This window comes from Ostrea edulis, chromosome 9 (assembly GCF_947568905.1).
Source record: "Ostrea edulis chromosome 9, xbOstEdul1.1, whole genome shotgun sequence".
Lineage (NCBI taxonomy): Eukaryota > Metazoa > Mollusca > Bivalvia > Ostreida > Ostreidae > Ostrea > Ostrea edulis.
Window position 1 is genome coordinate 52,146,879 of NC_079172.1, and position 17,986 is coordinate 52,164,864.

At 33.2% G+C, this 17,986-nt stretch overlaps 1 protein-coding gene across 2 annotated transcripts; it reads left to right on the forward strand.

Annotated features, from left to right (window-relative positions):
- Nucleotides 1-1,348: 1,348 nt before the first annotated feature.
- Nucleotides 1,349-6,568, forward strand: LOC125660062 (zinc finger protein 862-like). Of its 2 annotated transcripts, XM_056149529.1 has the most exons (3): nucleotides 1,349-1,500; nucleotides 3,430-3,502; nucleotides 3,908-6,568. In XM_056149529.1, the coding sequence occupies exon 3, from the start codon at nucleotides 4,146-4,148 to the stop codon at nucleotides 6,468-6,470; it is 2,325 nt and encodes a 774-aa protein (XP_056005504.1). In that variant the 5' UTR covers nucleotides 1,349-1,500; nucleotides 3,430-3,502; nucleotides 3,908-4,145; the 3' UTR covers nucleotides 6,471-6,568. The 2 variants fall into 2 exon arrangements, with proteins under 2 accessions (XP_056005504.1, XP_048747864.2); XM_048891907.2 differs by lacking the exon at nucleotides 1,349-1,500 and having other exon boundaries at nucleotides 3,222-3,502.
- Nucleotides 6,569-17,986: the final 11,418 nt, after the last annotated feature.

Consider the following 17,986-nt stretch of genomic DNA (forward strand, 5'->3'; position numbering starts at 1 on the left):
GATTTTATGAAACAGTGGTGTGGCAAAGCAGCTACTAAGGGATTTTATTCTTGATATTGGATATTCTATTAAACATAGATGGTAACGGCATACTGACAACTCAACTTTATGACCAACGAGATGACTTCAGCTTCTCCATCGTCAACTGTCCATATGTAGTATTCCATTATCACCTGCATATAGTGTTTATATCCCTCACATGATTCGATTCGCAAGAGCTTGTTCTGCGTATGATAAGTTTTTAAATCGAAGCAAGTTAGTGACAAATAAGTTAATGTTACAGGGGTCTCTACAGTCTAGTTTGAAGTCAGCATTTAGCAAATTTGATAGTTGTTATAATGATAGTATTTACAAATACAACCCGTCGTTAGTCAAATGTTGTTTGACGGGTTTCATACCAATTGTTAGTCCATTCATTACATACTGAAACGAAAGTCGGAATCGTTTCATCCCATTCTGTCTACTGGAACCTTGGTAATAAGCACTTCCTGTTTCGCCCTTTCGACCTTCAGGGATCACGTGCTAGTTTAGGGTATACAATGTATAAGCAGCGATATTGGAGCTCTTAAGTCAGTTCCAGACTGCAGTCAACAAGAACTCTATTGTTCCAACGTGAGAAAATTAACAAGAAGGTGAGAAAATTAAACTAGTTTAACAAGTCTTAAAGACTTACGAGACTTTGTTGTTTTATTGGACAAGTTCGTGAAAGTTTTTCTTACTTATATAGCTAGGAAGCGCGCACGCTTCAGGACAGAATAGGAATTTGTATATATTTCTCATTAAAATACATGATTGAGAACTTTGATAACTATTTGATTTATTCCTTTAGTGCTCAGACAGAGCAACAGAATATTCGAACACCGAGAATGCTTACTCCTCCTAGGCACCTCATTCCACCTCTGGTGTGTCCAGTATTTGCCCAACTCTTGATTTTGTATTCTTTATGGGATTTATGAGATTCATCACTGTTCGTTATTTTCAATTTTCATTCTGAAATGAAGCTGTTGTGTGACCCGTGTTTGCCACACTCTTGATTTTGTATTCTGTATGGGATTTATGACAATGATCACTCTTCGCTATCTTCACTTTTTCATTTATACGTCTGCCGACCTTTTTGAGAGCAATAAAACCGTTACTGCAATTATTCGGATAACATCCAATGGCACTGCGAAAGATTGAAAGTTTATGATGAGGTTATTTTTTACGAAAAGTAAACTTTAAGGTCCTTTTTTTATACGAGAAAAGAGAATGGGAACATGATGTATTCGATGATTAAGATGGGGATTTCCTGATATTTCATGTAAATCCGCTACATGCTACTCACACATATTACTAACGAGAAATAACCTTCTATCAGCTAGCTACCACATGATCTTACACCTGTGCTCTACATGGATAACACACTACAGATGTACACGGCTCATGGAGCGCTAATGATGTTTCGATTGGGACTGCACTGTCAATGGAGAACTCAATTTTTCTCCACCAATGCCGAACTATGTGAGCTGATCAAAGGATCTTAGGCTACTTTTAATCAGATAGAGAGTTCACTTATTACAAATGTAATAATGTTTGTATATCCATTGATTTTACTTTGTGGATTGAACCGTCCTTTGCTAAAAGCATTTTTTTTAAAAAAATTTCATTCCAATGTTTTTATCGATGTCAACGAAAAGTCTACTCAGTGTTTTCGTTAGGAACCGGCCGCCGGCCGAATTGACCGCCTCAGACAACTAAGTTGCCGGTTCAAATCGTGTTTGAAAAAAAAAATTATTGCATCTTTTTTTTTTACTTGAAGTTAATTATCATTCTCATCGTAATAACCAGTACATATTAGTTAAAAATAGACTGTGTTTACTAGTTAAATATAGACGGTACATATCACTTCCTCGTTGTTGAAAGCGGTACGTATCGCGGATTTTCATTGGTTGCGAATATCGTTTATAATCTATGAAGGATTTTCATTGGCTGTAAATTCCGAGTCGATGTTGCGTTTTGAATGAACGGGAATCTTCCCAAATGTACCACGCTGACCCACAACACTGATAAAAAATGGGTCAAAGACTCAATTGGCCGGGTTGCAATATTTAGAGTAAATAATTTGGGTAGGGATTTATTTGGTGGTAGTTATCTGTTGCCCCGCTCGACTTACTGCTAATAATGCAGTAACGGACAATGACATGTCTCTTACTGTTACCGTGAATAGTCACATTTCCACGTTTGAAAGATGTACACTCGGTCGTGGCGAAATAGGACAATGTATGTCTAGAAATTGTGGACGTTGCTGGCTTATTGGCCTCACAAATTCTGCAAAACATTTTGCCATCACGAAAATTTCCTCCGCCATTTCAGGACTGGGGTTCTTCCTTTACTTTTGCATTTCTCTTTAGACATTGCTATGCCATCTTTTGATGCAGAACTTTCCCCGTGTGATTCTTGAATTTCTTTGTTACATGTACAAGGCTGAAGCTTCTGTTTTTTACTATTGATAAATCCAAAGTGCTCTAAACCTCGTTTTCCCGCCATCTTGATTGTTTTGACCGAGACTAAAAATATTTATTCAGACTTCCGATCCCGATTTTAAAATTTTACTGGTTGCCCAAATTTTCTTCACTCGCGAAAATGCGACTTAATTATAATCTCTAGTCGCAAAATTGATTTTCTGGTCGCAAATGCGACCGTTTTACTCGCAACTTGGAGCACTGCAGTGATATATGTAATATTAAGTAATAATAACTAAAATAAACAATAACTTCAGGTGCTTGAATTGTATATGATTATATGATAAAGAAACAGAATTTCTCTATTTATATTGCAAATTTACAACTCATGCCCAGAAAATTTGACATTCATATATAATTGAATTTTTCCTCAGAGGTAGTGCAACTAAATTTAACCAGAAAAGATAATCTCACTTACCTTTTTCAAGTTGAACTCTATTTTTAGTAACAACTTTTTGCTGTAGCGCCCATATTCGACAAAGGTCAGACTTCAAAAAACCTAGTGCATAACTTCAATATATATACTTACTTTCTGCAAAGTTTCAAGGTTGTACATAAAAAACTGTAGGAGGAGTTGATTTCACAAAATTTCCCCAACTGCCCTCCCACCCGCCCGCACTTCACCATACTATAGACCGGATTTGCACTTCGTGCAACCCGGCCAAAAAGATGAACGTGAAGAACTGGTGATGAAAAGAACAGTTAAAGACTCTTTTCAAATCCAAAGCAAGCAAACGAAGCGATCTAAAGGTTAAAAATAAAATTAATTCCCACTTATTTTGCATGGTTATTCGTTCAATTAAGTTTACTGTTTACCTGTAGCATGATTGATTGCAGATTTTTTGAAGACTGTCATGTGTTTCTGATGTCAGATCATTTTCATAAATTAATTTTGCCATGACTGATGTTTTTGCATGTGAATTTTCAGAAAGGATTTTGTTAGTTTGTTGAAACCTGCAGGATTTGTTCAATCTTGTTTTCTGACAGAGCTAATATTTCAGGTCAGTATTATAACATTACAATTATTGACCATGTAAAAGTATGAACTTTACCATGATTATATGAAATGAGAAACACTCCCTGTATTTTTTTCTTTTTGTCATTTTCATTATCAGAGATATTATTTAACATTCATAATCTTCAATTTCATGAGCCTTGAAACTCAACCATCATTTAACACAGGCTTTTTTTAGTTGTTTGCTTACAACTGCTTAAACATGTATACAAGGGTGAATAATTTTCATAAAATAAATTACTGTGAAGTAAATGTTTTATTCTTTGATTCTAATCTCCCAAAGTCTGCCAAAAGGGATTTTCTGTGTGTAAAAATGTATACAAAAATTTGGTGATGTTTTGCCAAAGTTTATATGTTTTGCTATCAATAATAAAGATGGTCTCTCTTTTAGATGATGATTTGGATCATGGTGATAGTGAAGGCAGAAAATTATGTGACAAGCAGACGTCATCGACTGCCACTCCTGAAATTGGTGAAATGCCTACTAGTACACCTAGTGACATATCCAGTCCACCTAGCAACGTTCCAAATTCTGTCCCTTCAACTTCCTCACGTAATAGATTGGGGAAAAGTGGAGGCCAAAAATATACTCAAAGATCTTTTTTTGAGGAATCAAAAACTGTCCACTCATGTTTCAGCTGTCCAGAAAATTTATGTTCCAGTGTAAAAAAGGTGCCATATCATCAATGCCATCTTCAAAAAAAATTAATCACAATTGGCTTAATGGGAATTGGTGGTTGTGTTTTGTAGAGGGTGAAGGCATGTTTTGTTTGGTATGCCGCAAGCATTCCATTAAAAATCCACAAAACCAAAAAGAAACTTTTGCAGCATCACCTAGCGTACGGTTCAAATTAGATGCTATTAATACACACAAAAGCAGTGGTTTACATTCATCAGCTTTAGAAACAGAGATGACACAGAAAGTTTCATATTTTCATCATGAGGTGACCAAAAAATCTGAAGTCGAAATGAGTGTTCTGGAGGGTGTTTTTGCTTCTGCATATTTCCTTATGAAAAATTTCATTGCCAATAGACAGTTGATTCCTTTGCTTACTTTCATAGAAAAGATCTTCAATGTAGAGACTTTGAAATATTTTCAACATAGGTCATCTAAGTGCCAAACTGAAATTTTTACCACTTTAGGGGAGGCAATGAGAGAAATGCTTTTAAATGATGTTAGAAAGTCCCCAGCATTCGGAATTTTAACTGATGAAGTGTGTTATATATCTATGACTGTAAATTTGATGACATTCGTTCAATTTTATAGATCAGAAAGTGAATCAGTGTGTACCCAATTTATTTCATGTAAAAATATACTGAAGGATTTTTCATCAGCAAATTCTGAATCCATTACTGAAATTATTCTTAATGTCTTGCAAGATGATAAACTAGATATATCAAAGTTAGCTGGGTTTTCTTCTGACGGGGCCTCAGTAATGGTAGGCAAGCGTACTGGTGTAGAAACTCGACTAAAATCAGAGAATCCAACACTGATTAATGTTCACTGTGTGTGCCATAAGTTGGCACTGGCATGTGCTAGCTCAAATGATTCTTTAACATACATCAAAACAATTGAAACTATATTACGGCAACTATGGCAGCTGTTTGAAAACTCTCCCAAAAAAATGGCAGTGTATCTTAAAACACAGACAGAACTGAAAGAAATTAATCTTGGCGAAAAGGCGTCTAAAATTGTAAGCAAACGACTCAAAAAAGCCTGTCGTACACGATGGTTGAGTCTCGAGGCCTCTGTTAAAGCCGTTCATGGAGACTATGAGGCAATATTACAAACTCTTTCCATCCTGGATAAGTCTGGTGATGCTGCTGCTACAGGTCTTCTAAAAAGAATGAAAAGTATTAAATTCCTTGGTTCTATGTACATTTTAAGAGACATACTACCTGTATTGTCAAATCTTTCTAAACATTTTCAGAAAGATTCTTTGAACTTTTCAACGATAAGACCTTCAATCAACCATGCTAAAGATAAGTTAAGATCTTTACTAGATGAGGAGACTCCTATGAAAAGCCTCCAAGCAGATATTGACTCTTTTACCGATATGTGTGCAGAGATCAAACTATCAGATAAAGAGTTAAAAGAGCTTCAGTCGTTGTTTACAAAGTATGTTGAGTCCCTTATTTCCAACATAGACAGAAGATTTGAAGACAGTAGTGATATTTTGTCAGCCTTTGCAATCTTCGATCCATTAAGTATACCACTGAACACTGGGGTGGGGTTTAAAGAGTATGGCGTTACTCAAGTCAGGGTAATTGCTGATCATTTTTATCAAGAAATGACAGATGACAACAAACTCAGGGCAACAGAAAAATTAATCAGTGAATGGCAGAATTTGAAATATTATATCAATGACAATATAAAACCAAACATTCCCGAAGATGTTAGAAACGGAAAGAAGTCAACACCTACTGAATGGCTTTTACTTCAACTCCTTAGAAACACAACACTTGAGAACTTTTATCCAACTGTGATTCAAATAGCTGGAATTATATTAGCAATTCCCATCACAAATACTTGGCCAGAGCGGGGGGCAAGCTGCTTAAAAAACATAAAAACAAAATCTAGAAACAAATTGAGTGAAACAATGTTGGAGAGCATTCTGCATATTTGTATAAATGGCCCTGAGCCAGAGTCTGAGGAGGGTAGAAAATTGGTAAAGCTATCTGTTGATACTTGGGTCAAAGCTAAAAACAGACGAAAACTTCCCAAATTAAAAGTTAAAGATAAAGGAGTCAGTTCTTTGAATGTCCAACAGGAAAAAGTAACCTTGATGCAGGATGCAAGCATGCAAACAGATGATGACCCTGTCATTGCAAAAGCAAAACAAGTGCTAGACGAAGTCAGGTGTGCAATGAAAGTTATGGCACTCGGCGAAGTTTCAGATAATGACTCTGACTTTGATGAAGATTCTAAAGATGATAGTGATTCAGATTGGTGACAATGACTATTTTTCTTCCATGTTTTTGTGAATCAGTATATGACATGTATCTAAGTGCCTAGCTTGAAATTTATTCAATGAAATTGAATACAGCCATGTTCTCACAATTCTGAGTCTCATTTATATATATGACATTTTCACAGCATTTAATCCAAAGGAGGATTTTTTTTCTGCACTCAGATAATATCAAAACTTACTGAATAAAATCTCAAGTAATTTTAGTATAATTTGTTTGGGATGGGGGGTTGGGGGAGTCATTGTCAATGTAAAATTGAAAAAGTTACTGCTCTGTTCAAAACATAATATTTGAATTATGACAAAAATTCTCCTCCAGATTAAGTGTTTGAAGTTGGAATCATTTGTTTTCTAATGTTCTCTGATAGCTTGGAAATTTTCTGTCTGTTTTATTCTAAAAATCTAATACAAACCTCATGACAAATGAAAAAAAACAAGAACTCAAGCAAAGTTAAAAAAGTTTTAATTGATCACAATTCATTTTAATTTGAATACTGGTACAAGCTTTTCTTTTTATATCTCTGATTTTTTAAGGCTGATGACTAAATACCTGAAAAAAGATATATAATTTCACATATTTTAAACCTCAGGATGGGCCAGAATACAGGATTTTGCGTTCCTGATTTTCAAAATTTTCTGGGACTTAATTGATCATAATTCATTTTTATTTGAAAACAAACTTTTTGTTATAGATCTGAATTTGAATGCTGACGACTGAATGTCATATTTTATGCACTTTGCTGAAATACCTGAAAAAAAGTTATATAATTTCACATATTTTAAACAATAAATTTACCCTCAGAATGCGCCAGAATGCAGGATTTTGCGTCCAGACCCCCCCCCCCCAATTGTTTTGGGCCTCCTCAAATCCTTTATAGGCCTATAATGAAAAGGAAGTGAAAACCCTGTAAATATGGGAAGTTGAAGATGGAGAATCTGAACATAGGAAGTGGAAGTGTTTTACATCAAGATGGCGAATGACTAGAATCCCAAGGTCATTTCTTCAAGTCCAATCTAATCTGCATATTTTCAAAAGAATGAACCCCTTTTCTGAATCCTTGGACCCGATACTTGTTTCAGATGTACCTTGAGTTTGACATTTATCTCCAGAGTAACCAGAATAACAAACGCAGACACCAGTCGTCTTTTTGTTGGTAATGTCTATAGTATCGAGCAGACAAAAGCCATTGGCTGTGGCTGTGCATTTTGTTGAAGCACCAGGAGCAGTCGCGGGGATGTCACAAGCGCTTCCACCATAGGCAGCCATCGTTAGTTTGGTTCCTGTTTATGGAAGAAATATTTCAAGTAAGAAATATTTCTAGAAAAAAAGTTAATATTATGAAAATTGACTGAATCATAGTTTTCGACAAATCTAAATATAATTCTTATGAGTCCACATGCCTGTGAAAGTTGTTTTTCATTTCAATTTATTTAGGGAATGTTACATTAAAGCAGATGTAATCAGTATTATATCAAAAGCTAATAAATTCCACATAAATACAATTTACCCAGAAGAAAAACCAGGGGGATTCCCAGCAACACAACAACCACGTGTCTCATGTCAGCAATGGGTTATCTGAAAAATTTTAAAAAAACTTAGAGCAGTAACATTCTTTTCAAAATATGATATCTCTTTTCATGAATCTTTGAAATACAATTTGATAATTGAAATAAATGCATTGCGCAACGTGTGTTTGTTTGCTTTAAATGTCCCATCGAAAATGTAGCAAGTAATGATTAGGATAAGATATTAAAGTAGGATCTGTTGAAATTTAATTTCAAAGAAAATATTAAATTGCAGTATATATACATGTACTACTATCATTAAAGACAAAACACTGATTGGGGTAGATTTTTGTACAAGTCGTGCCGAAAGTATCACATGAATTACCCCAATCCAGTCTTTCGTCTTCATAAATATTAGTATACGACCACTGTATTATTTGTATATATCTGTAAATATTTTGTATTTATAACCGATGATCTGTATAGCTTAAGGAAATAAAAGAAGAACGGGGTATACGACCACTGATTTTGAGCAGATCCTATAAACTACCAACACTTGAACAAAATCAACGTCTTTTAAAAGCCACTACTGGCACGGGATGTGTCCATTACTCTGCACCGCTAAGAAGTTTTGACTAATGAAATTCATCTTGACATATCCCACAGTTCTAATTAAGGATTACAATTAAATTTCGTTCTATACAAATGGAATCCATATACAGTATTGAAATATTTTGAAATACGAATGGTATATATATTACAATACAAAAGGAAATCATACAAATAAATAACGAATGCAGATTACAAATGAAAAACTCAATCATACAAAAAAAAAATATGAAATACAAAAGGAAAATTATAGAATACAAATAGAAAATCATAAGAATACAAATATTGAATAACTTTTAAATTGATGACTTAACAACGATGCTGATTGGAAGAAATATTCGTTTGATTTCTTAGTCCCAAAAAAATCGTCCGGAGTTCATCTGCACTAAGCACGCGGGACTACTTTTCTCTGGAATGCGTCTTCCCCGTTCAAATCTTAGCGCTATTTATAGAACGGGAATCTCCACACAAGTACTGTAAACGAAATGTATTCGTTTGATTTTTTCCCATTGCTTACCAAAAATAAACACAACCAAAGATATGAATAAAATACAAATATAATTTAAAGAAACAACACATAGTGATGACGTGGCAGAATAGTCAACTTGATGACGTAGGACATTGACTGATGAAAGTAGACATATTACACGAGTTCACGGTATGTAGCCTACGTATCGTCTGCTTTACGAGTTCGATAACATAACGGAGCAAACCGCGAATTTTGATCTGGAATCTTCGCTAGCCAAAGGTGTACGATCCGCTCCGCTCCTCTACAACCCTTGGCTGCGTTAGGACGATTTTCGTGTCAACAATATCCTGCATATGACTGGATGCAGGCCAAGTCCCCTGTATCTAACCAAATAGCGTGCTACTTTACACCACGTGCAAGAGATGGAATGTGTAAACAATTAATCATTGTCTTCAAAACACTTCCATTTAATCATTTTCATAAAGTCTCCATACAACATGGCAGTGTGTAGACAGTGCCATGAAGATTTGTATATATCATCATGTAACTCACTGGGCGCAGCTATTTTTATTTTAACAACACACACAAAGTGTAGTTGAAAAACGCATTTTCATTGGTTGAAAATGATGTAATCCAAACAGAGTTTGTTTTCTCCATCCGCTAGAGGACGCCACTCAAAGCTACGAAAATTGTGCTAACGCAACCAAGGGTGGTGGAGAAGCGGAGCAGATCTTAAACTCTTGGCTAGCGAAGATGTTGATCTGGGAGATATTTATGAAATTGAACTGTGTTATAAGGGGCTCAACAAGGACGATTTAGATGAAGAGGTGTTGATCTTTTTACTTGATATTGAAATGGAGCCGAGTCGCATTCTACTCTTCCTACATCACAACTAGTGTTCAACGTCTCCTCCAACACAATGCAGCATATATCCAGTCACCGCTTGTTCTCTTCTTTTTATAATTAATTAAGTTTTTAACCAGTGCACTTTTAATTCGGCGTATAATCCATTTAATTCTGCACAGTAACTGTACGTGTACCTGACCTGAACTCAAAGCCAGTTTAGTTGTTTTCATTGTTACGTATATGTATTCCTCCGCACCATTTCAAAAACGTTAATTCAAGCTTTATGATCAGAGAAACTAATGGTTTTTCTATTTCAAAAACATAATTAAATGATAAGAAATAAAACTTATAATTCTTGTTTTGATGCATGTATCAAACGAAAACTTGGACTGAAAACTTTTTCATGAATGTGCTACGCAAAACAAGAGTCCCGTGGGGATCCGGATTAGAATAGGTTCTCAGTACCCCTTGCTTGTCGCAATGGTGACGTCTCGATATGAGTGAGATATTCTCGAGAGAAACGTTAAACAATATACAATCCATTTAGGGCATTAATCAAAACAAGGAATCATAAGTTTCATTTTTTTTTTTTTTTTTTTTATAATTTATTAATTTTTTTGGTCACATACAATACATCAGACACTTACACAAACATACCTTTCATACATGCTTCAATCTCCCTGTGGTTTAGGTTACTTGCTGTACAATAGTGAAAGTAATAATGATAGCAATAATACATGTACTAAAAATAATGACAGGTACATGTAGTAATAATTAATCAATTGCAAAAATATTTTCCCACTTCATCCATATTTTATCAAAGTTATGTATATTAAATGTTTGAATTGTAGCATATTTCTCTACATGATATTTAAACTTTAAGTGACATAGTAATCCAACAAGATTTGGTTCTTTATTCTGCATTAAACAGATAAATATGTATTGTTTAGCATTTAGAATTATAAAGTTTATAGCTTTATTATTTAAAGACAGTGGAATTTCACCAAATATTATATTTGACACATTAAAACCAATTCTTTCTGAAATTTTTCTATATGTATGAAGACTTAACTCACTCCACAATGTTTGGGTCTTATTACACGAAGTAAAAATATGTGTTATTGTTTCAATATTACTTGTACAAAATCTACAGAGATCATTTGTTTTAACACTAATGTTTTTCAAATAATAACCAACAGGAAGAATTCTATGTAAAATTCTAAACTGTAGCCACTGAACAGAAGAATCACTAGATGTTTTGAAACAAATTTTAAACACATCTTGCACTGAAATATCATCTACTCCATATGAAGATAGTTCAGTTTTCCACTTGCCCATAGAAGTTGGGATATCTTCTTTTGCATTTAAAATATTGTAAATAATATTAGAACATCTTTCATGTAATAAAACTGGTTCAAAAAATATAGGCATACATGGATTAACATTTTGTTTGGTTGAGTGTCTATCAATTGACAGACATTTTAAATATTTTGAAATTGCAGTAATAATGCTATTGTATTTCATTACCCATACTTCTTGAAGATTGTATAAACACTGAAATTTTTCTATGGTATGGAAGTTACAATCAGTATCAAAAAAATCTTGAACAGCTTTAATCCCCTTTTCATACCATTTCTCATAAAACACAGGTTTTCCCGCAATTCTAATATTAGAATTGTACCACACTGGAATATTATGAAAATTATTTTTAATATTTGGAAGATTTTGACTAGTCTTCAAATAAAAAAACCAAAGATTAAAAACATCCTTCCAAAAAAGATTGCTTTTAACACATAATTGTTCCACAATAAAACTATCTCCAAAGTCATATAATTTCTTTAAAATATCATTTCCATGCATGGCAAAAAAAAAATTCATTTCTTAAAGAAAATATAGAATACAGTTGATAATTATACAATACAAATTATACAATGCAAATGGCGAAATATACAATACAAATAAAAAATGATAGAATATAAATGGAATATATCGAATATTGCAATGTACGATGGTATACAGCTCGGAGGGCTCAATGAATATTTTATTTTGTTTCCCAGGTACATGTAGCTAAAGCATCGTATTGACGGAGAACATGGCATTGACTGGTTTACTTTATGAATGAATAATTCAAAACATAGAACTCGGCCTCTAGACCTTTCTAAACGATACCTGGTCGGCCATTTTTTGTTTACAGCTAGATTGCAAGACCCAGTAAAAATGATTTGAGAAGGGATTCTTTTATTACGCGTATCTATTTGAAGATTCCCATTTTTTTTTTTATCTCATGTTTGTAAGATCTCAACCAATCAGAAAGCTTGAAATTATTCAATCATATACTAAAGATATTGAGCTTGGTTAAGCCTGTATTCATAAATCACCTTGGAATGAATTCTTTCGCGTAAAGATTGAATTAAAGATATCGAAATAATTATCTATTTCTATGATTCAGTGACTCACTCATTACATGCATGCACAGTGTTAATTATATCATTAAATCGAATGGATGACATCCATTGTATTAATTATCGCAATACATATAATTAAATTGTTCTTCTCTGTAATCTTTTGCTGGATCACCAACCCTCTATAAACCTGAAGATCGATAACTGGCATTCTTTAAATGCACCCAGTCATTGAATCGATGATATAATGTATTCTTTTAATGCACCCTATAATTGAATTGATGATATGATATATTCTTTTAAAGCGTTCAAAATTGAATTAATGATATAATATATTCTTTTAATTTGCTTAATAATTGAATTAATCATATAGTTTATTCTTTGCCGTCATGTAATGATTTATAATTATGGAGAGAGAGAGAGAGAGAGAGAGAGAGAGAGAGAGAGAGAGAGTATACTTTGAATTCTTACTATCAATAATTCAATTTACATCACTTATATTAATGCACCCTTTGATTGAGTCATTGAGCTCGTTAACAGATTATAGATAGCGTTATTTCCAGAGTAGTGTGTATAACGAATGATAGAATTAATCAATCAAATTACTAGCGAGCCCAATAAACCAATGTTAAATAAAATCAAAGACACTTATAAATGAACTAAATCACATTTCCTATTGAATTACTACACTTATTAGTTATCTTTCATTTAATGTATTCTAAATCTCTTTCCTGTAGTACATATTATCGACAAACATGGGTTTCAAAAATTGCATTTTGAGAAACAAATCTTAATGAAATTCTTCATGCAAAACCATGTGAACTATGAATATAATTATTTAACAACAGTTTATGAACCCACAGTGCAAGTATGTGAGCCGGTAACATTTTTGCAAAATTACACTTTTACACCGAGAGAAAAAATGAAGAAAGAAAAATGGTGTTGTACTTACAAATAGAAGAAAACCTTTATAAATATTCTTTGATACCTCTTACCGATAAAAAAAGATATCTCCTTGTAAAGCATATAGCTGTATATATATAGCAAAAATAAAACATTTATTTTATACGGCTTGTACTCAGAATTCATCAAATTATGAAACACTTGCTGTACTTCGTTATTGAGGAAATGTGTTATTTAACCATGCTTACAACTGACTTTTATAGGGTATAGTATTAGTTATCGCAATGTCCTTAGTCAGTTGTCACACATCCGGCTGTAAAATGCAAGCGATGTCCAAAAGACATGTACCTAGGTTGGCCTGCAGAATATCTTTCGAATAAATTACGAGTCTTTGTGAAAATTGCTGTGTGTATCTTGTAGATTGTTCACCAATTTTGTAGATATATAACCTGAAAATTCCACAAATAATCAAAAAACGAACTGTGACACTATCGTGACAATAAGCGATAGTGTGAATGTCACCATAAAGTGCACTAAAGCTGCCATCAATTCATAATAAGCGATAGTGTGAATGTCACCATAAAGTGCACTAAAGCTGCCATGAATTCATAATAAGCGATAGTGTGAATGTCACCATAAAGTGCACTAAAGCTGCCATGAATTCATAATAAGCGATAGTGTGAATGTCACCATAAAGTGCACTAAAGCTGCCATCAATTCATAATAAGCGATAGTGTGAATGTCACCATAAAGTGCACTAAAGCTGCCATGAATTCATAATTTTACTAGAATTCTCAGTGTCCGTCATATCTCTCTTTATCTCCACGATATTAGTTGATTAATGGACTGGTCAATATTTATTGGGGGGTTGGGACCGGTGCAAAATGCAATAGGACACACATTTATTTTGACTTACATACTGATAGGACTCCAACTTTTTTATTTTCTACACTCATAGGCCAGATATATTTTTTGCAAACGTATCAATGAACAAAAAATATTACAAAGTATTTCAATCTTTTAATTCAACTATCTTTTATACAATAATGCTGAATTATGTGCATGCTTTATTTCGTGTCCAAGTTGAATATACTAGAGACAATTTGCAATAAAATACTGGACCTTTGAAAAGTTTTAAAATTAAAATCTGTAATTAAAAATCCCAAAAGAAGTATTCAGCTGTGAATATAATTGCAAAAATTACATGTAAGTTTTGCATGGAGTATGGATTTCAATCATAGAAAATAAAAATGGTATATCATGTTGTTCATAACTTGAAAGATACAGACCAGAATTTAACTAAAGTCTAAACAAATCTTTAATAATTTGATAGTTTGCCATTACAACCTATCATTTGGTGAAATGATGTCTGAATTGTTTCATACCGAGCGTTAGATCGTTCTTGGTGGCACACTGATTTTGACTATGGATAACCCTGTTTACCTGACCAAGATGTAGGGCTCACGGAGGGTGTGACCGGTCGACAGGGGGTGCTTACTCCTCCTAGACACCTGATCCCACCTATGGTATATCCAGGGGCCCGTGTTTGCCCAACTTCCTATTTTGTATTGCTTGTAGGAGTTATGAGATCACTGAAGAGACATTATTTGTCGAAATGCGCATCTGGTGCATCAAGATTGGTACCGTATAAGTTTTACATTGATCACTGTTCGTTATCTACACCTTTCAAAGAGAATACTAAGATGTGAAAAATACTTCTTCTTACAGAAATTAAAATAAGATGGAGAAGCATTTATTGGTTGGTTTTTTGTAGAGAGTGAGTTAAATCATGCAAATTTTGACAAAAATCAACATAAAATGTAAGTTGAATTCAAATATCCATATAAATTTCTAGACACTTTAGTGATTAAAATAAATGTAATTCTTTTTTAAATTTACATCATTTGTACAGTTATTACAAATCTGTATATAAGGTACCCTTAGCTACCAATTCTATTACATAGCAACCAATAAATATCTTTAGTTTTGAATAAAAAAAAGGAATGCTTTAACATAGTAAAACACATATTCATATTCTTAAATAATTAGCATACCCTTAATTAATTTTTAATAAATTTGATAGACAAAAAAAATAAAAGGTTTCCTTCGTAACCGATCTTACTACGTAGCAACATATAAAAGAGTTTTTCATAAATACATTCAAAAATATGCGATTCATATCATATCATAATTTGAATTAGAATAATTATATTAGTAATTACAATAAATGTATTTCTTTTTAAAGTTTTTATCATTTGACTGTTATTAAAAATCAAAATGCAAAAAAAACTTTATATAAGGAACCCTTAGTTACCAATTCTATTACATCATAGCAACCAATAAAAGAGTCTGGAATCTAAAAAAGAAAAAGGGGGGGGGGGTTAGTGCTTTAACATATAGTATAACACATATTCAAATTCTTAGATAATTAGCACACACCTTTATTAGTTTTTAGTGAGTTTGAAAAACAAAACTTTAAAGGGTTTCCTTAGCAACCAATTTTACTACATACATTTAACAACGTTAAAAAAAAATAAGAGGCTATTCATAAATACACTGTCAGTATACACATGTCGAAAATATGCGATTCTAAAATCATATTTCGAATGACAATTATAATACAGCAATGGGAAAAATGCCAAAATTGTTTTTAAACTTCTCACTATTCAAATCTTAAAAGTACATGTACTGCTTAATTCATTGATCAGAGGTTTTGCAGGTTGTTTTTTTTAAATTTGGGAATCATGTAGGTGCATATATTATACATGTACATACAATTTCTAGACACGAGTGCATGGTTTTGATGAGAGAGAGATTTCAGACATTTTTATTGACTGATATCATAATACGTTATTTATTTCTCAGTTGCACGACAATAAACAGTTTATTTAAGTTGTGATATTTAAGCAGAATAGAGTTTCAAAGTAAGGGATTACCAGCATCTATTTGGAATACACTAAGTGTTTCTTTGTTTCTAAGATTATGATTAAAACTTTTTTAAAAATATATAATCTACCACAGTTATTGCAAAAATCAAAGGAATGCCACGGTCATTATTCTGCGATATACCTTCATACACAATAACTGATTATGAGAGAAATGATACGCATCTCACTTGCACTTCTTGTTTTGCTAATACAACAATAAAGTCGATAACTGATTCAATTTCAAAATCATTAAAATTCAGCAATATATGTTGCAAAACAAATTTCAAAACGACTGAAGAACATTTGTCATTCAATATAAATCAATCGTCTGCATTCCGAGATCCATATACATTTAAAAATTGCGATGCACAAACAATGTAACCCTCCTCCAGATACAGTATGTGTAGTTTCCTTGGACTGTGTTGATATAATCCGTCAACATGAGGCTAAATACTTATAATATTTTTCAAAATTGATGCACTGACGAATTAACATATTCCAGGCATGTGTAGTTTTCTTGGATTGTGTATTTAAACCAGATCTAGTACATGTATACCGCTACCATCTCACCTTTTTCGTCGGCTAAACACATATATCGTCGACTGCCCTATTTCGGTGACTGACCAGAATCGGTGACCTTTTGTTTACGTGTGCGCGTTGTCGTTTCTGGGTGTAGCTGGCGTCATCAATTTCGCCGTAGTGTTTGAAAACATATATAGAGCACGTCTTCAATTTCCCCCCGAATATGAACTACTAGAAGGAGAGTATGCAAAAAATCAACACGAGCACCCCAAAAATAAGCCCATTTACTTATTACTTTTTCAAGCAAACTTTCAAATTGATGTAAAGTATACCAAAAGTCTAGAATTCTACATTATGTTATTTTATTCATTGACGATTAGTTGCACATTCCTCCTGTATATACATTTTAACAGTTACAAACTTTTGGCAAACCTATATTAACAATGGTCACCGAAATTGGTGACGTCACCGATTTAGGACCACAAAGTGACGTTTTTTGTTACGAAAATATATTCAATTAACGTACCAATGAATTTGGAATTTTTGGATGAAAGAAAGGGAATTTCATTACTTTAAAGGTAGGTGTGTAATTTATTTATTTAATCCAAGTGATTAATGAGAAAATCGCGGTTTATCACTAAGGTCACCGAAACTGGTCAGTCGACGATACATGTAGGCCTAGTCCGTTTCAGAAACTGTCATGACGTCACGGTGACCTAATTCGTAGCTGTATAAGTAAACGATCAGCTGTGTATTTCTGAGCCGTAGTAGAGTGGAAATAAAGTTCTTGATTTTGTGTGTGATGTAGAGTAGCCTCCTTGGTCTCGAAATGTTTGAAATATAAAACAACATTTCTCGATCTCGGGGGTTATCCTGCAACATACATGAAAACGTGACCTCTATTTTTTAATCATACCACACGTGGAAAGTACACGACTCCTCGTATATATACACAAGAAGTTGGTACTGCGATTAGAGAATAACATCGATGTAAATTTCATATTCAACACTGATCAATTTCTAAGACTATTTTTCCGCTATTGTAAAAAGAAATTATCTATTGATGACCGTTAGTTTACTGTTAAAGTGATATTAGCCTCTAAATCTGAAAGTGTCATTATGTAAAAATCTGCTATTGTGATAGCTTTGTATGTAACTCTAACCACAGTCATTAAGAAAATTATATTAAATTGATTACATTGAATATATAACATATTATATATAGAAATCAGTTTTTGTTTGGGAAGACAATAATGTAATTTTGGTTCATTCAGACGATCTGGATAGGTTTTCTAACAAAAAATTAATTACAAAAGT